The sequence below is a fragment of the Grammomys surdaster genome, unplaced genomic scaffold (assembly GCF_004785775.1).
Source record: "Grammomys surdaster isolate TR1022 unplaced genomic scaffold, NIH_TR_1.0 278, whole genome shotgun sequence".
Classification (NCBI taxonomy): domain Eukaryota; kingdom Metazoa; phylum Chordata; class Mammalia; order Rodentia; family Muridae; genus Grammomys; species Grammomys surdaster.
The window spans coordinates 13,727,812-13,747,895 of NW_021604719.1; the positions used below are offsets into that span (position 1 = coordinate 13,727,812).

Genomic DNA, 20,084 nt, shown 5'->3' on the forward strand with positions numbered 1-20,084 from the left:
GCGTGCCTTTTAATGTTTAATGCATTTTGTTATTATATTTAACACGCAATTTTTATAAACATAATATTATGTTATTATTTTTTTTAAAAAGTCTCTGTCTATGTGAGATGTTTAGAGCATTTCACACAATGGAATTAATTACTCTTGTTATTAGGTTTGCTTTCTGTGTTCCTTCCTTTCTCAGTTCTCAGTTTCTTCCTTTCTGTTGAATACTGTCCACCAGTCTATCCTCTCTTTTGGTTTATAACTATAACAGTTTTTCTGTTTTGTTTGTTTTAGGGCTGACAGCATCCATATTATTTAACCATTCTTAATTCTATGTTAAAGCTATACTTCAGAGAGAGGGCAGGGTGTGTGCTTTGTGGTGGTGTTTTTATTTTCCTCATACCATTTGATCATAGGCTTGCATGATACTTCAAAGTCTAGTAGAAACTGCACTTCTACGTATCTTTATAACAGATATGGACTTTCAGTTCATTCTGCTAACAGATGTTTTGTAACACACACCTGAAAAATCTTCCAAAGAGCCAATTCACAAGTTTGAAATAGGGTTGAGAAGAAAACACAGATACAGAGCAGAAACTCAAGCAACTAGTGTTTGTAAATGTCTCATCTATGGCAATAATTCATAGTGAAGAGCTCCATGGGTCACTTCCTGTTTTTCCTCTGGTTGTCAACTACATTCTGAAAATCCAGCTGTTTGCCACTCAGGGTATCAGGAAGGAGGGGGAGCTAGAGTGACCACTGAGTCTGTTTGACTTTATGTACATGGATACCACATCATTCTAGAAAGAAAACCAAGAAATGTTGTTGATGACTGGTCACTCTAGTGACCCTAGCATGACAGAGATTCTGTTAATAAAACAGAAGGGAAGAATAATTAGCAATGTCTACCAAAGACACTGTTAGCAATAACTCTGTATCTGTCCTTAAGAGACAGAAAGACACTATAAGAATGGACAGAAAGGAATTTTGTGTATTGAAGTTTTTTCATAATATTTACTACATCCAGAGTTCTAGATGCCTAGTGTGCTCTTACCTTCTCTATGATGGCTAACCATCCAGGGCCATTATGCTTAAAACCTTCTGGTGACTATGGAGTAGTGTTTCTAAACTCAAGAAATAAGTTATGTGGCTGTGGGGTACTAGGAGGATGGACTATAAGGCAGCTACTTCAGGCCACTTTGGCATGTAACTGTCTGAAAATGTCCACTTTAGCCTGTAACTGTTCTAAAAGTGTATGCTAGCATGTGACTGTTCTAAAAGTCTCTATGTTAGCATGTAACTGTTTTAAAGGTGTCCTCTTTTGCATGTAACTTATAAAAGTGCCCACTTTAGCATGTAACTATTCTAAAATTGCCCATTTTTACATGTAACTATTCTAAAAGCATCCACTTCATTCACTTAGATATCCTCTCTGTCATGAGATCTTCCTCAATTTCACCCCAGTTGGAATTAGTTAACATGTTCCCCTAAACGCCACAGTACTTTCTATGATAGCCTTTGGAGAGATAGTTCACATGAATTTACAGTTCAATTATGACACTAAGTCTAATTTTCATATTTTCAGAGCTGTGGACCATCACAGGATCACATTTTTTTTTCATCTCAAAAACCCTGTATTGTCCCCCATTTACCTAACCCATTAATATATCTTTTGTATGGAGTGCCCTATTTGAAAATTTCATATGAATAGAATTATTCAATATCCTCTCATAGTCTCTTGTTGCTCCTTGCTCTACAGACAGAGTTCCTAGTTTGCCAGGCCCAGTCCGTTTTCATGATTTCAAAAGTTACATGGTACCCTCCTCTGCTGCTGAATCTCTTTATAGAATGGAAAGGGAAACAAAATGGCAAACTACTGGACGGTTATTTTCAAGAGATACTTTGACCAAAGAAGCAGAGTTAATTGTATCATTTATTGCCTTTAGGGCAAGGGATGCAATGCTATGCAGGCATCTTTAATCTACTTACTCTTCCTTTTGCCCTTTCTCCATCCCTAAGAGTCAATCTAAAGGGAACTGTATGTAGCAGAAGAGAAAACACTTGGTGGCAGCTAAAGTGCCTCAGCATTTACAAGTGAAAGGAATGAGGCCCACAGCATTAGTAATGGGATTTAAATGGATTTAGGAACTGAGGTTGAAACAGGAGCCTAATTAGAAGATTCCAGGGTCACCATGTCAGTCCTCACCTGTCCACCAACAGACAGGCTGTCCGCAGCTCTCACTTCAAAGACTTGGCCTGTTTGTCTTTCTGTATGAGGGAAAATATGCCTTGGCTATGCAGCCTGATGCACTCCCAGCTGGATACAGATGTGAGCAGAGGTTTAGCTTATATTTGGCTCAGAGAAAAGCTACTAAAAAACATAGTGTGTATTTAATGATTTCCATTTAAAGGGATCAGAAAAAAAATCATATCAGATAGAAATGTTGTGCTAGTGCTCTCTCTCTCTCTCTCTCTCTCTCTCTCTCTCTCTCTCTCTCTGTGTGTGTGTGTGTGTGTGTGTGTGTGTGTGTGTGTGTGCATGTGAATGCAATGCAGAGGCCACAGAACAACTTTAGATGTCATTCCTCAGGAGCCACTTTGGTTTTGTGAGATGGGGGTCTTTATTGGCCTGGAGCTCACTGACTAAGCTAGACTGGATGGCCAGTTCTTTATCTCCCCATTGCTAGGATTACAACTGGGTACCACTACACCTTCTCTTCTTCTTCCTCCTCCTCCTGTTCCTCTTCCTCCTCCTCCTGTTCCTCTTCCTCCTTCTGCTTCTCCTCCAGCTCCTCTTTGTCTTCTTCCTCTTCTTCTTTCTCCTCCTCCTTCTCTTCCTTCTCCTCTTTCTTCTCCTCTTCCTCCTCTTCCCCTGATCTTCTACCTCCTGTTCTTTCTCTTGTTCCTCTTCCTCCTCCTCTTCCCCTGTCTGCATCTTCATCTTCTAACTTGGATTCTGTAGATTGAACTGAGGTCTTCATGCTTGCACACATTTTACTGACTGAACCATCCCACCAGCTCTATGCTATCTTAGTTTTTAACTGTTCTTTAAAAATAGGAATAAAAGACTAGGACAAGAAATAATAATAATAATAATAATAATAATAATAATAATAATAATAAAAGTCTTCCTATTCTTGAGGGTGAGATCTTATGATGATTCTGCCTATACTTGGGACCCAAGTTGTTGGGAACACTTGCTAAGCTGAACGCCCTTCCCTTTCTTCTTGGCTAGATATACATGGCTAATTCATATCTTTAACCTACTTGGTTTCCCATGACAGGTTAATCATCTTTGTTCAGCACCTGAGTGGGTAGCATGTCTGGGAAAACTGGGGACAGGTTAGGATCTAAATCAGTTGAGCAGAGTGAGTTGCTGTCATTGTGTAACAAGCTGTCATACTTCGTGTCTCTGTAGGCTACGTCATCCTAGGTCACAGAGCATTTCATAGCAGACCCCTGCTTCCCTTTGCCCCTGACCATCTGTGGATACTTGTGCAGGGATATTGTTGGATCTGGGAAGTTGGAGGTGGTGGGAAAGAACAAAGAGCAGAAATGGAATTTGGTGACAGAATCAGATGCTGTGTGAGGCTTTTACATGGAATAGAGTCTTCCTATCACCTGGACTTTTCTTTCAGGAGGCAATACTCAACAATGATTCCATTAGACTGAGTTTTAATTTTCTTACACACACACACACACACACACACACACACACACACACACACACTCACACTCACACATTCCTAATTAGTTTTCAGAGGAATTTGTTTTTTTGTTTTGTTTTGCCAATAACCCACTCACATTTTGTTTCAGACTTTGGTGAAATGTTATCTCAAGAAGTTTCTTAAAATAATCCAAATTTTAAAATTGCCATCACAGGATCGTTTTTTCCTCCCTTTATAATAAAGGTGCCCTGTTTCACTTTAAAGGTAAATAACATCTAATTTCTAAAATGTTTTAGTACCTTGAGGGAGGAAAAATTGCTAAGTAGCCAGGTGATTCAAACCTAAATGCTATCAGTCCATGAGGCACGTAAGACCAAGCCTTCTCATGGAGGCAAGCTTATAATGGATATCAGTACCCAGAATGTGGGAGTCCTCTAATATTTGTCACAGTGCGTGCAGTATAGAGCTTGCTCTGTGCTGTCAACCCACCTTCCAGTGCATTTTAACTGGATCCTGTGTGTTTCAATACAGCAAGTTGTTGGCTTCAAGAGTGTCCATAACTAAATTTAAACAGATTAACAGGAGAGCTGTATAGCCTTGCAAATGAATGCCACCTGCAAGGTCACACATGTGCACGGAGATAGAAGGAGATTAGATCCTCCGGTCAGCGTACTTTGACCAAACTTTACATCGTAAGTGACATATTGGGTCCCTGGTATATCCATAAACTATGGACAGTTTCTGCTTTTAATTACAATTAAAGGTGTAAATCTTCTAAATCAAATATTACAAGATCACCAAGTACTATTGTGGAATTCTGGTTTCAGGAAACTGTACTGTAGCTCGGCATCTCATGCTCAATGGGCCTGACATCCCAATGACTAAGTCACTAATGTGTTAAAACTTATTCTGGTGTCAGTAAATCCTTCTGTGGTCTTCTGTCTGCAGGCTTTTATCTTCCCTTGGACTTTCCAAGGTTTCTCTCTGCCCTGCTGTCCCAGATCCTGCACCAAACAAAACGTCTATCTCTCTGTTTTTTTTTGTTTTGACCTCTGGCTTTTGCTTCATCCCAAATAACTCTTCCCATGTCTCTTCAAGTCTGAGGTCAAGACTGTCCGAGTGACTACCTTTGTGAGTCTTGTGTATTCATAATAGTCATCTATTACAGATTCATAATTATTCATATATTTAAATCTATGCTGAATATACAATATGCCAGTAATTATGAATAAAGTACATAAAAGAATATTTAATGACACATTTCTCATTGCATTGTGTGAAAAAGCAATTTAAAAATTACTATGATTGTATTTTTTATGAAGAAAAATACATAGTACAAAAAAAATACTAAAAACAACCACAAAAAATGCTACTAGTGTGTACAACTTACTTATTTTTTTAGGTTAGTTGGTAAATGTATTTCATTTTTATAGTAAGTATAATTTAATCAAATGTATCTAAACTCAGGGTACCATATTCCATCCTTAAGTAAAATGTTGTAACTCTAAGCTCTTTCAATTACCACCCACAATGACGTATATATTTAGGTATTTTAGAGACTATGTAATGTGTGTGTATCTCTGTGTGTGTGTGTGTGTGTGACACACAATGTGTTTTCCACTCTGCTGTGTCATTGTGTGAACGCATGCACAAAGGAAGGTGACCGTTGTTTCTGGCGAATATGTCATATACAGGAAATGTCTTCTTGGCCCACACTGCCACGGTTAGAGTCCTCATATCTTGCTTCATGGTTTGATTTTCCACATACCCTCTTGCCAGCATGAGGAGGATATATTTGGGACCCACCGAAACAGTTTTTAAAGTGTGGATTAGACAATTTCCCTTGACACTGCTTCCCTAATCTAGTGTGAAGTAGAATTAAACAGTAGAAATGAAGGAATTTACTTGGAAATATCAAAATAAAAGGAAGAATTGTTTGCTTATTCGGTAGACTCTAAAGGAACTGAGGAAAGGATTGAAGAAAATTGGGAAGCATGCATGTTGTTTTTAAATGATATGTGAGCCTAGGATGTGTAACAGCTGTGTTGTTGTTATTTTTCTTGTGCCAACGTTCTTGGTTTGATTGATGTTTTTTTTCTCTCTGACAGCTCACTGTGCTGATAAATGTGTCCATGGTCGCTGCATTGCTCCAAACACCTGTCAGTGTGAGCCTGGCTGGGGTGGGACCAACTGTAGCAGTGGTAAGTTCCCCACCTGCCATTGTCTGTCTCCGGGTGTTGTTGTATGGGTCCATTTTCTGTGGAGGACTCTGAGCCAATGTTTCTGTCTTCATCCCAAGTGGAAGGTGGTGTGGCTTGCAAATCTAACTCATTCATGAACATTTTGATGCTTGTTTAATGAAACCACAGCATATCACATAACTGTCTTCGTTATGTCAGAGTTACAATTAAAATAATATCTAGATTCTAAGAAGGCTGCCCTCAAGGCCTCCATCTTCAGGATGTAGGGATGATGAAATATCATAGAATACAGTTACTTTCATAAATTTTGCAGCTAACATTTCAGTGTTCTTATAACTTGTTGCAGTGTGCATAATTGTGTCTTTTTCTGAGAGGAAATGGAAATCTGATACTATATTGCAATGAATAAATCATTAAACCCATACAAGAGAAATAATTGTTTTCCAAAATTGAGCCAGCTCCTCTGACAGCCCAAAAGGGTCTTCATTGCCACCAACTACGTTTTTGAGACGAGACTGAAAGAATTCTAACTTTCCCAAATAAGCTAGCTGGCTTCTGAGACTTTCCCTCACTTTCTTTGGAATTGGAGAGATTCTTTTTTATTTTGCTAAGAAGGCTTTTAGACTTAGGCTATTTTGGCTGACCCCAAAGTCACATCTCTAGGGGAAGCCTTTGTGTTGCCCATGCACAGAACAGTCAGTGTGAAGAGCGTCTTTGTTGTAAACTTTGATAGGGACTGTGAGGGGTGTGTGTGTGTGTGTGTGTGTGTGTGTGTGTGTGTGTGTATTATGTAAGTGCTTGTGTGAATGGATTGAGTGTGTGAATGTGTGGATGTATGTGAGTGTGTGTGTGAGTGAGTGTGAAGGTCATATGTGAATATTTGTGAGTCTGCTCCTGATAGGCACCCCTATTCCATAGGCAACTGCGTTTCAGAGTTTTGTATCACTTCTCTTAGAAAGCAGGGAGCCATTGTGAGCATTCTGTTCACAGGCTATTGAGGTAGAATATTTGGGATGTGGGATTTGGCTTTTGTCCATTTTCTTGGCTGACTGACCTCAAATATGACAGTGCTTTCATTAACTTTTCCAACTTTATAACCACTTGGACCTAGACATTTTGAAGAAAAATATTATTGTAAAGTGGGAAACAGGAAAATGGATAGTATTCTTTATTCAAAAACAGGTTTCTTGCTCATTTCAGGACAAGAGGCTGTGGAATGATGCCAGCTGTACTCATGCTTTGTCTCCTAAGAATTGCAGTTTACCTCAAGCTAAGGGCTCAAACTAAAAGGGCATTTGCTCACAAAACAAAAACCTACAAGGACACAAGACTCTTTAGAGCTTATTTGGGCCCTTGAGAAAGTAAACCACTTCTGTCTATGTTAGAGTTTTCTGACTTCAGTGAAGACTCCAAAATTCTGAGAAAATACATTCTAACAACAACAGAAGATGATAATTAAGCAACTTTCAGCTCGTTCCCTATGATTCATGTTTGGGTTTTGTAACAAATAAAAATATAAATAAACACAAAGAGATATTTGAAGTCTTTAAAGATGCTGCAAGAATAACGTTCCTGACACTTTTTAAGTCCACACCATAAGGAGGTAGAGGGCAGGAGTTTGGCTCCCATCTCACAGCTGCCTATAAGGACAGCTCTAGGGGATCTGGTGCCCTCTTGTGGCCTCCATGGACTCCTGCACTCATGTGCACAAACCCTGACATTTATGCATGCCTGTACTCATAATTAAAAACTAATCTTTAAAATAAGTACATAAAAACACAGGATAAAATGCTGTTCAACATGAACTGCATCCAAGGCCAAATCTGCAAACTAGGTTTCATCTCAGGAAATTTGTCTTGTCCTGGACAGATAATCTGGAAACAGAATGTGTTCTGCAGGCTTTAGAAGCCAGGGAAGTTGTACTGCTGAAGCCCCATTGACTCCAACGGAGCTGCAGGTGCCAGAGAAGCCCCAGAGTTGGGTCAGCTGAGCTCACACCCTGGGACAAGAGCCAAAACCGTCTTCCTTTCTGCAGTGTCTCACCAGTGCCCTCTACTGAAAATGCTTAATGTTCACCCAGAGGACAAAGGAAAAGTGGTTAAAAGACTCATGCATGCACTGTGTGTGTGTGTGTGTGTGTGCTAGGCGTTGAGGAATACATTTTAAATGGGAAGGCGATGCATTGGTAACCCCTTGATTTACACAGCTACCATATTTATTCTTCTTCACGCTTGCATTCCTCTCCAGCAACAAAATGATTCTGTCTTCCCTCCAGATTAGATAGAGCCCCATTTCACAGATGAGAATGTTCCTGCTGTCTTCTCCAAATAAGGAGAGTGTTGCATCCATTGTTACTTATTCTATACCTTTACAAAGTTAGTTACAGCTCTGCTGGGTATCCCCTAAATACTATAGTTTGTCCCCTAAATACTAGCACTGTGTACCTAAAATAAAAAAAATAGTGGATATGACTCCAACATAAGGATTCTTTTAAAACTTCATTCAAGTGATTTTTTGAAAAAGCCCACATATATTTCTCTTTTATTGGCATCTAAATGTCGCCCCCTGCCTATATGACTGAATGACATGAATCCATTTTACCTGCCTCCACCTTCCTACTCCTTTCCCCTTCCCCATCATTTGTCTGTCTAAGCATCAGTCCTCTGTTCCTCTGCCTCTGCCATTGGGTGATGACTTCTGGAGGGGAGGATTCAGCTAATACGTTAATCTCCACTGTACTTGGCATCTGGCAGAAATTATGAGACTGAGTGAGTTGTACAACACTGGGAAGGTTATCCATGGGTTCATTTTGAGGACTTTCTCTGAATGGTTACAGTGTGCAGGACATTGTACTGGATGCTGAGGATAAAGGAAAAAGATGGTGAATGGTTACTAATCTCACAGACATAGCTTCAGAGAAACGTAAGACGACAGACCAAGGGATGCTGAGTTGGGTTGACATGGTAGGGAGGATTCTGAAAGGACAGAGCAAGAAGGCCTCAGTGCTGTGCCAGTAACAGAGAACAACAGATTATCATTGGACATGAAAAGATGACTCTTCCAGAAACTTCTCTGAGAAGCCATAGGGAAGGAACTAAGAAGTGAGGGAGTGTTTCTGAGGCTAAGAAAAGGCTTTGCTGCCTTTCTTAGAGGCTCTGAGGCTGGGGACTCAGTTGAGAAAGGAGATAGTTGGGGAAAGATGATTCTAGGAGGCAGTTAGGACTGGCACAACTCCCCAGCTCTGATGGGGCATTAGTGATGTGCGTAGCTCTTGTTCCGAGGAGAACAAGGAAGGAGGACCTGGCCAGAGCAGATACACATAGGTCTCTGAGTGTCCAGGGTAGACAATCGGAGGAGGACCTGAGGAGGTTTGTTTTCTATGATCTTGATTCCTCTTTAAAACAGGCTGAGGAGGAGATTTGCTGATAGGAGAGGTGATATTGTGGAGAAAAATCACACTGATGGTGATAATGGTGGCCTAACTCGTCTTTATTGAGCACTTGGTGCTCACCAAAGATCATTGCAAAAGCCCAGGAATGAACTCAATGCTGACCATATTCTATACTGTGGTTGAAAGTACGGATCCTGGTTGGTGGGGAAGGAAGTGTGTGTGTGTGTGTGTGTGTGTGTCTGTGTGTGTGTGTCTGTGTGTGTATGTGTTTGTGTGTCCATGCACATATATGCACACATGTGTATGTGTGTGTAGAAAAGTGGACTTGCCTGAGTTTATGTATCCAGTAATGGTGGATGAAGGTTTGACTCTCATTCAGAGCCAGTACTTGTTAACCACAGTAGCATGCTGTCTTTTGAAGCTGAAGACATTAGTAAAAGTCAACAGGCTAATAAGACTTAGAGGAACAAGAGCAAGAGGCAGGAAGGAGTCTCCAGACAAATATTAGGGAGGAAATCTCTCTGCAAGATATTAGAGTTGGAGAATTTCATTTTGAGGCAGGGTCTCGCTACGCAGCCATGTTTGACATGGAACTTGTGTGAAGCAGGTCGGTCTTGAATTTACTGAGTTACTCCTGCCTCAGCCACTAAAGTGCAGGGGTTAATGGTGTTTGCCATTGTTTCCAGGCTGAACGGATGAAATTTTAATGGCACCAATGTGAGTTTTCCATATGTGTAACACTGTGAATGATAGCCCACACAGTACCTGTGATCCTTCTTATGCAGATGATTCTATGTATTGTTTACTTTAATGACTTTTAAAAAAGATTTACTTCATTTTGGTGTGTGTGTGTGTGTGTGTATACATATGCCTGGGACATGTACGTATGACACATGTGTGACATGTGCCAGCAGTCCAAAAGAGCCACTGACTCCTCTGTAGCTGGAGTTACAGGTAGCTTGAGCCACCTGTCACTTGGGTGCTGAGAACTGAGGTTAGGACCTTGCCAGTGATCTTGCTTTTAATCTCCCAGCTTTCTCCCCAATCCCTCAGTGAGTTTGCTTCTGTAGTTACTGAAGGCTTTCTTTCCTTATGTTGTAAGTCCTTTACTATGAGACGTAGCCACACATTTGTTTTCTGAACCTACCAACTCTTCCTTTTAATTTTAAAATAACCATTGAGAAATTTATTTCTCCTTTGGTCACGAGATAACTGAAAATCCCAAATGAGCCTGTGGCCAGCAAATAGATACAAAAGCTTCTCCCACAGGCTCCTTAGATTTTAGATTAAAACCAAACAGAGACAAAACTGGAAATTAATTTTGGTTCAGAAAAACCCTTAAGGGGTTTTATTTAGTCACTAATGGCATTTCTGGTGTTCATAAATAGTGAAAATATTGCCTCAGAGGTGAGGCTGAGTCTAGCATTTCCAGGTGTGATTGCAAGGAACAGTAAGGGCCTTTTGAATTAGGCAGGCGTGCTGTGCAGCAGGGAGCGGTAAGAAGCTGCCTGCAGGGTATTTGAACGGAGGCATTTGTCTGAAAGATATTACAAGCCAGACATTGTAAGGCACACAAAGCTGACACACTCCCTAGCAAAGTCTGTGGTATTGATCCATTACCCAGACACAATAGTGGGATCGATGTTGTCTGAGGAGAGAAGGCCCTGGGTGCCCTGTCCCCATAGCCAGCAGTTAACGTGCCCGTCAGCCCTGTCAGAATCACTTCCACAATCAGTTTGATGGAGCAACCAGAGCATGAGATCATCGGGTGGGGGTCAGCATGGGGGGGGATGCTAATGAGAGGTGAGAAGAGAAGAATGGTCCATCAGATCCACCTGAAGGCAGCTCTCGGATAGACCATCTGAGTCACACACAGAAACTGCTAATTCTGTCTTTTTAAAGGAGCCTCTTCCTGGACGGAGAATCCCCATCCAAATTCTCTCAGTTCTGGGTCTTATCCTTCCTTTGTGTTCTGGGTGTTCCTTCCTTAATGTTTAAACTAAGAATAAGATTATCTATCTACTCCATAATCATGTGAGTATTAAACAATGAAAACATGCATAGTCTTCAGCACTGTGCCCAGCATCATCATAATGGCAAGTCAAGGATGCCTGTGATGCTTTCATGACAGATGTCACTTTCATACACACTTTGTAAGTGTGTATAAAAATCAGCAGACAGAATAGCCCCTTCAGACAGCTCATCTTGTTCTGTAGGTCATGCTCTTTCTTAGTAGGACTCTCCTGTCTATATGGCTTGCCAGGGTGTTCTCAATACAGAAACCCTAGTGTGGTATTTATTTATTTATTTTTAATTTATTGTCTTGTTTGTTTTGCACCATTTCCAACCTCTGAAAAGGTCATCTGTACGAGATGCATGCACATCTGGTTTGTCCTATTTGGGACACAATAAGACCACTACAGAGGCTTGCATTACTTGTGCTAGATGAGTTCATATGCAGTGCTGGAAGACAAGGCTGGGTTGTCATGCTGTTCAATTCCGCTCCACATAATATATTAATTTGTTTAAAAACTTTGTGCAATATCCATTTACCAGCAAATCTGCTGGCTTAGCTCTCACATTTAACGTTTGTTCTCTATTTATGCTGCCATTCATCCCCGTCCAAGACATCATCCCTTCTTCATGGGTGACTGCAGTTGTGTCTTTGCTGATTTCCCTATTTCCCCCTCAGGCTTATTAAGAATCAATTCTCTATCTTGAGACCACAGTGACCTTATAAAAATGTGCTTCAGAGCAGGCTCCAACCATCCCCACACTCTGAGCTTCTCAGTATAATTCAAACAAGCTCTGTGATCCACTGAGCCTGCATGATCTGTCCTGTTCCCCAACTTCTCATTCATATAAGCCTTCCGAGGTCTCTCAACACCCAGCACTTTTCCTCCCAGTTCCAGAGCACACTGGCTTTGTCTCTACTTTTGCATTTGCTGTTGCCTCTGTCTGGGAAAACAGAGCCTTTCATGACTGACCTCCATATTCAAAGAGCGTCTCTTGTTACTATCACCTTCTCTTTTCAACCTTGAAAAAAATGGTGCTTCCTGAAAACATCTGCTTGGTTTATTTGTTTGTAGTTGTTTGGCCTGTGTTTCTCTCTGGGATATAAGCCCCATAACACACACACACACACACACACACACACACACACAGGCCAAGAAAAACAGAAGTACAGGTTTTTGTCTGTTTAATTCACTGCTGTCTAGCTTCATTCTGGGCATGCTGTAATGTTCATTGAATATTTGTGGAAGGAGGGAATGAAGACATAAATGAGCCAAGGAGCAGTAAACAGATTGTAAACCTGAGATATTAGAGGTAGCACCCTGTGTCTTTCAAGGTTCTTTCAACTTAAGAGAAGAACTGAAGGCTGTGAATAGACAAGGCGTCTTCAGGAGTCAAGAGATAAATGGCCAAAGTCTGCCAGAGATAGAGAGTGGCCTGGAGTCATTCATTCTGCTGCCACAGAGGATGCAGGGTCCTGTGGTTTCAGGATTCACTGTGGTTGTATGCAGTGTGGACTGTCTTATACCCAGAGACATAGCAAAGGATTCCTCTTATAAACTGATAGCTGAAATAACACTGTACATGTCGGTCAAGGTATACCAGATGCGTGGATCAGGGAGTGGTTTCTTCTCTAGAGAGAGATAATTAAACCTTGATTTACTGTAAGCACCAGGTATTTCTGATGTGGAGAGATGACTTCCAAGTGATGGGCCTTTGACTGAGAAAACTGGTCCAGTCAGCCTTTATGTGAAGAGAGAATGTCTACTAGCCCGCCCTCCAAAATTTTTACATATTCTTCCTCGTGGGGAAAATTCTATAAGGTGATAGAATTTAGCTGTTAATGTGTACCCAAATGGAGTATAAATAGCAAGAAATTAGGCAAAGAAATTCAGACTACAAATTATTCCAAAGCACATAGCAATGAATAGGGTTTCATTAACCTTTTTAGATTCTCCTTTTATCAAATAAATAGCAAGGAATAACTTAGTCCAGGGTTTTTTTTTTTAATATTCAGATAGAGAGCAGAGGCATTAGTTCACAAATCTTTGTAATTTCCTTCACTTAAACACATAAGAAGCATTTTCTGACCACAGTAATGTGGTTGCTGCCTGCTCAGCTTTGAGAGAAGTGATGACATTGCTGCCTCCTCCTACTGTCTAGGCCTCTGCTGATGCTGGTAGATCCACATGTATTCACACATGTATTGTAAGTTGACTGAAATAATTGCTATATATTAATTTACAACACAGTTATTTCCTGACCAAAACCAATTATCTTGTTTGTGATGATGTCAAATAATTCTTGTTTAAATATTTAAAAAAAAACATTGAACCACCAACCAAAGATGATGCAGGGCCTAGACTAGACCCCCTACACATTTGTAGCAGATGTGCAGCTTGGTTTTCATGTGGGTACCCTACCAATTGGAGCAGGGGCTGTCCCTGACTCAGTTGCCTGCAGTCCCCTTCCTGGTGGATCCCTTTCCCCTAGCTGGACTGTCTGACTGGGCCTCAGTGGGAGAGGATGCACCCAGTCCTGCTGAACTTAATGTCCCAGGGCCAAGTGATAATCACTGGAGTGGGGTGGGGGAGGGGCAGGAGGGGAGGAGGTGGGATAATGGAGGAAGGGGCTTGTGAGGGTCTGACTGGGAGGAGGGGAGGGAGGGGGCTGCGATCGGGATGTAAAGTGAATAAATAAATTATTGAAAAACCACAATCACTTCTTTCTTTATGATAGAAAATATATCTTTGGATTTGTGGAAAACCTAGTTGCTTTCAGAGTCTGAACATTTGTGACTTTGCATGGAACAAATTAGGGACACTTAAGATGTGTAAAACTAATGAAGGTAGGAAATAATAAAATGAAAATATTTATCTTACTTAGAGAGACTATTCTAGTAGGTTATGTAATAGATGTTATAGGAAAATAGTTCTTGGCTGATGAGCAAAGGGTTTTAGTTTAAGATCCTGTAAAAACTAGATGGTTTCCTCATTCATTACTGAGGTATTAAACTAATGAAGGCAACGTCAAAGAAGGCTACATTTTAATGGACTCACAATTTCTCCTGTAGTCAGAAAAACCTTGCTCGAGAAAACCATATTAAAACATTTAAGTCATTCAGCCAGTATGGAGAGTGTTGGCCTAGTTTTCTTACTGTGGGGTTTTAGACAAATCACATAAGGCCTTTTTTGCTTAGCCTTCAATATCTAAAACAAAGATAATATCTTCACAATGGTGGATCTGCATACTTACTCCTTCAATCTCACCTCATCTCCTCTCATGTCTTCTAGGAAGCCCTCTCTGCCATTCCTTTCTCTCTTTTGACCCAGGACACCATGAAAGGAAGTACAACAGAAGCAGGTCTTCTCTTCAGTGTCCTCTGCTCTTGATCTCCAAGTATATATAGTCTCCCATGATAAATCTCTGTGGTCTAGCATATGAATTTTGTGGTCTAACATAATGAATTTTAGTTGTAGGCTTCTGTCTTAGGAGTAAGTAGCCTGTGACCAATAACTAGAACTCGGTAGCTACAGAGGATGGCTAAAAACCTCTTAATAAGAGAGTACATGAGCAAAAATAAATAAATAAATAAATAAATAAATAAATGGCATGAGTTTATAGCCCTTGCTATCCTGTAATGGCTCCCACAGTTTTTATTCTCTCGACTTCAGAGAATACATATAATCCCCTCTCCTAGTTTTTACACACACACACACACACACACACACACACACCCTTTATATTCTTGAGGTTTTCCTGCAGTGTGAATATAATCATCAAGACGTTTTCACACAGACACGCTAACGGTTATATTTGTATGCATTAAAGTATAAACATTTCATGCCCTTTCTTTCTGGTTTGTGATGTGAGACAATCCTACAGTGAAGTTGTAAAAATCGCAGCCTAACCTTTAGCAAGTATCTTTAAGAGCGATAAAGATTCTTTCTCAGCCAGTGAGTAAAATTAATCTGAGAGGCACCGTCCATGCTGATGGCTGGCATTCTGTCAGTGCTTTGAGAGTTGTTTTGTTTTTTGTTTTCTGTTTTGACATGTGAAGGGCACAGGGTTTAGTACTTTCAGGGGACCCGGAAAATACATTTTTATTGTTCTTTTTCATGGGTGGAGACGCTTTACAATGTTGTTTTATTTTTAAAGCCACTTGCTGTTTTTGAATGACGATCTTTTCTTCTCCATTAACAAAGGAATGACACAGTGCAGTGGTGTTAGCCTGAAGCACATGGGATGGAATCACAGGGAGATGAAAGCCAGGATGGAGGAGGCTTAAGAAGAAAGGGTGTGTGTTTCAGCAAGAGCCGGGTTGTGTTTTTTTCTGTCCTTTGAGACAGGGGGAAATTATTACACACTCTTCCATAGTGCCTTGAAAGTGACTTGTTTATACTTTGCCTCTGTGTTAGATGGGGATGGAGGTGAGTTTCCTTCCGTGGGAACTTCTCTTTTGGCAACACATTTTCTCACCTTTAAAGCATCCTCAGCCAATTCTCATGCACAACCCATTTAAGTCACGGTACTGATCTGTGCTTTAATAGACACTTGACATTTCTGAGTTAAGGGTCCTCAGAGCCTCATTGCTTCAAGCAGCGATCCTGGTGTGGCTGGTTATGTAGCATCAACTGGCATCTTTCAGCACGGCGAGCTGGAGGACTAAGTGTCAGTATGTGGTAGTCGCGTCCACATGCTCCCTCCCCCACACCACAAGTATGTGGTGGAAAAATGTCTCCCAGGCTGTTAACTCCTGCAATCCTACAATTAGATTTAGGTCCCAGAGGTATTAAATCATACTTAAAAAAATAATCCTGGACCAGGGCTGAATAGATAGGTGAGTTGGTAAAGTGTTCACCTTGCCAGCAGTATGAGGAATTGGATTCCGTGTCCAGAATCCACATGAAAGGAGATAAGCATGAAGGTGTGTGGTTGTAACCCAGTCCTGGGGAGATGGAGAGAGTTAGATCCCAGAATACACTGAGTAGCCAGCTAGCACACTGAGTAAGTTCCAGGCCAGTAAGAAACCTTGTCGATAATGGTAATAATAATAGAATAATAATAATAATAATAATGATAATAGCATGACACCTGAGAGATAACACCTAAACTTGTTCTCTGGCCTCTACACTCATGTTCACATGCACACACAGAAATTCATATTGGTGCAGTTCATTTTGGGTTGTTGGATGTAGCACAAACGCACAGAACTGAATGCTTCTGTCACTCTATAATTCCCAACCAACTTCCCAAGAGACGGCCCTTATAGTTCACAAAGTCTTTCAAAGTCTCATCCCGAAAAACTTCTTTCTGTTGTGTATCTTCCCTCCTTTTGGCCCTTACATTCTTTTTTTTTAAATTAATTTATTTTACTTTTTTACATCCCAAATGTTGCTCCCCCCCCCGGGGCGGGGGGGGGGGGGGGGGGGGGCGGGGGGCCCCGACTCAGTGGGTGCCCCCCGTATCACTGAAAGGCATCACATCTCTACAGGATTAGGCTCATCTATCCCCTCTTATGAGCCTTTGGGGAAGATGAAAAGGTGTTCCATTTAGGGGCAGGTATCCCATCAGTCTTGAGCTGCTGCATTAATTTTTACCCACTTCAGTGAGACACTGAGGACAGAGGTAACCGAGAGATATGAATGTGAGTGTTTAGACAGCAGTTTGACATTATGACCATTTAGCAAAACAGTGCCAGTAGATTCCCCGTCTATGACTTTTGACACTCCCAGCCCCACCCCCACCCCAGTCAAGAGCTCTTGGCCAGGTTTGCAGAACCAGGCTTGAGTTTCCTCTTTTGGAGTGGTAAGCCCAGTCTTTAACTAGCAGTTACAAATAAGACATGAGACAGCTTTTTCTTTTCCTTATAGACCTGAACATATTTTAGGCTTGCTTTTAGAATTACTAGGTAATTTATGTGTAAATTGTACCTCTCTCAAGTTGACCTGTCTGGTGTGCATGATTTCTGTAAAACAATCAAACTAGTGTGGGAGGTATGGTGTTCTAGCTTTATAGGGCACTGGGGATGCTGTTCTAGAGTACTCACATTCCATGGGACAGGTATTCCAATTTGTGGAACCAAATATCTGCTGCTAATAGCTGTGCCATGTCATAGAACAGAAGGTAACTTTTGTGTCATTAACATGTTCTCCCCTTCTCATTCTGTGAAAAGAAAATTAGATATAACAAAATCGGAAGACTTGTCCAAGGTCCCATAGCTGTAAGTAGATGTGGTCCAGCTAGGGCCCAGGCATACTAATATAAAATGGTTATAGCCTCTCTGCATGTGCCAGCCAGTGATTTAAGGCTTCTGTAATAAGATGAACTTGATGGTAAACGTCACCTAAGGACAGAATGATTTGATCCTGCCCTCCCTGGTCCCAGCACTACAAGTCAGTGCTTTAATGTTCTTATTCCTTCTGCAGAGGGAGAGCTTCTCAATTTGGCATTTGCATTTGCCCTATTTGTCTTCTTTCATTGTCTTTTAGCTACATGGTAACGAGATTCAGTATAGTATCTCTGTTTGTTCAAAGACATTTACTAATGCCTGCCCATTTTTTTTTAAATACCTGAGAGACTATGTGGTGGGATAGTTCTTATAAAAACCAATCTGACGAAGCTGCTGCTGCTGCTCTAGGTCCCCAGAACTGTCATTCTAGGCAAAACCAAGTATTATTTCTCAGGTAAACAGCTGTGAGGTCTTTGTTTTGAAACCTTACTGTGAAAATTTACAGAAGCTTTGAATCTTCACTGAGGCCAGTTTCACAAAAGGTGCCCTCTGCTTGTGTGGTGTGAGGGAGGGCTGCAGATTAGAAGCATTGGCTTGGAGTTGAACCCTTGCTTGTAGGTCAGTGCTGAATGATTTGGGGCAGATTTCAGTCTGAGTCCATGTTACATAACAAAACGTTGTGATAATTCTACCCATCTACCTGAGTTATCATAAGGTTTTAATAAAAGGCCTTTGTAATGTCCCTAGAACACCTAGTGCCTGTTAAAAACTTCTTCCCTATCTCATGTTCCATTAGTTGATTTCTTCCCTCCTCTAAATAGTGGCCTCTTCTGTTTCCATGGCGCACCTGTCAATTACTCGTTCACAGTGAGCTTTCCAGTTTCCTATTTGTGTAAAATCATTGTCCATTTATAGGTGATGCTCAGATTGACTGTCTCCTGCATTTTATCCCCTTTGAGAAATGTTCTATATTCTCACTGTTTAGGCATCCCTCAGCGGTCCTACATCCTGAGTTATTGGGAAAACACCCTCCATGTGTGCCAATTGAGTGAATCCACATGGTGGCTCACAACTCTTTGTAATTCTAGTGCCAGGGGATCTGACACCTGGGGCCTTGTATATATGTAGTACACATGCAGACAACCAGGCAAACATACATAAAATAAAAGTAAATAAATCTTTCTTTAATTCAAAATATTTTTCTTTTCTTTTCCTTTTTCTACTTTACATTCCAATCACCCATCCCCCACCCTTCTTCTCCTCTCAGTTCCATCCTTATAAATCTTTCCCTCTACTATACCCTCCCCCTTTCCTCAGAGAAGAGGAAGCCCCCATTTGGGTATCACTCTATCTTGGGACATCCAGTCTCCACAGGCTTAAGTGTATCTTCTCCCACTGAGGCCCAATCAGGTAGTCCAGTTAGAGGAAAGGGATCCAAGAGCAGGTAACTGAGTCAGGGACAGCCTCTACTCCAGTTGTTAGAGGGCCCACATGAAGACCAAGCTGCACATCTGCTACAAATGTGTAGAGGGCCTAGGTCTGGTCTCTGCATGCTCTTTTGTTAGTGGTTTTCGTGAGCCCCCATGGGCCCAGGTTAGTTGACTCTGTAGGTCTTCTTGTGGTGACCTTGACCTTTCAAGCTCTCTCAATTCTATCCCCTACTCTTCCAGAAGACTCTCCAACTGCCACCTGATGTTTGGCTGTGGGTCTCTGCATCTGTTTCCATTAACTGCTGGATGAAGCTTCTCAGGATACAGTTATGCTAGGCTCCTGACTGCAGGCATAGTACAGTATCATTAATAGTATCAGGGATTGCCTATCTTACATGAGATGTGTTTGGGCCAGTCATTGGGTGGTCATTCCCTCAATTCCTGCTCCATTTTTACCCCTGGGTATCTTGTAAGAGGAACACATTTTGGGTTAAAGGTTTTGTGAGTGGGTTAATGTCCCTTTCTCTCTACTGGAAGTCCTGCCTTGCTTCAGGTGGCCACTGCAATCACCATATCCCCAGCTGGAAGGAGTCTCAGCTAGGGTCACCTCCATAGACTCTTCAGAACCTCCCCATCTCAGGTTTCCAGTTACTTCTAGAGATGCTCCCCCCACCCATCGATTGCTGTTCCCTCTCCCACACTCCCTCTCCCAACACCTGATCCCCATTACCCATTCCCTTCCTCACCCCCTTCTCTTACCCAGTTCCTTCCCCCCCTCCACCTCTGATGACTATTTTGTTTCCTTTTCTGAATGAGATTCACGCATCCTCCCATGGGTTCTACTTATTAGGTATCACTCTACTTACTTAGTTTCCCCAAATAATTTCTTAAATAATGGCTATCAGTGCTGTGTCACGCCATAATGAATCATGTTAAGTAAAACGCAATTGTGAGGTATTTTATGTACCTAAAAACTTCACAGGCAAAATGGCCTCATGAAAGGTGCTTGTAGCTTACATACAGAAATTCCAGCTAAGGTTTGAAAACTGATGTTACATCTTACCATTTGGGTATTTTTTAGACGTTTTGCTTGAGTGCCTTAATCCTTGATGTGCTCAATGCAATAAGGATACTAAGCTTGCTGTGATGTAAAGTGTAAAACAA

General features: G+C 41.2%; 1 protein-coding gene across 1 annotated transcript in view; it reads left to right on the forward strand.

Annotated features, from left to right (window-relative positions):
* The window catches only part of Megf10 (multiple EGF like domains 10), a 141,630-nt gene that overhangs the window by 60,680 nt on the left and 60,866 nt on the right, over positions 1–20,084 (forward strand). Inside the window, exon 5 of the mRNA XM_028777167.1 lies at positions 5,762–5,854. Within this exon, the coding sequence (XP_028633000.1) occupies positions 5,762–5,854 (93 nt within the window). The remainder of the gene's footprint in view (positions 1–5,761; positions 5,855–20,084) is intronic.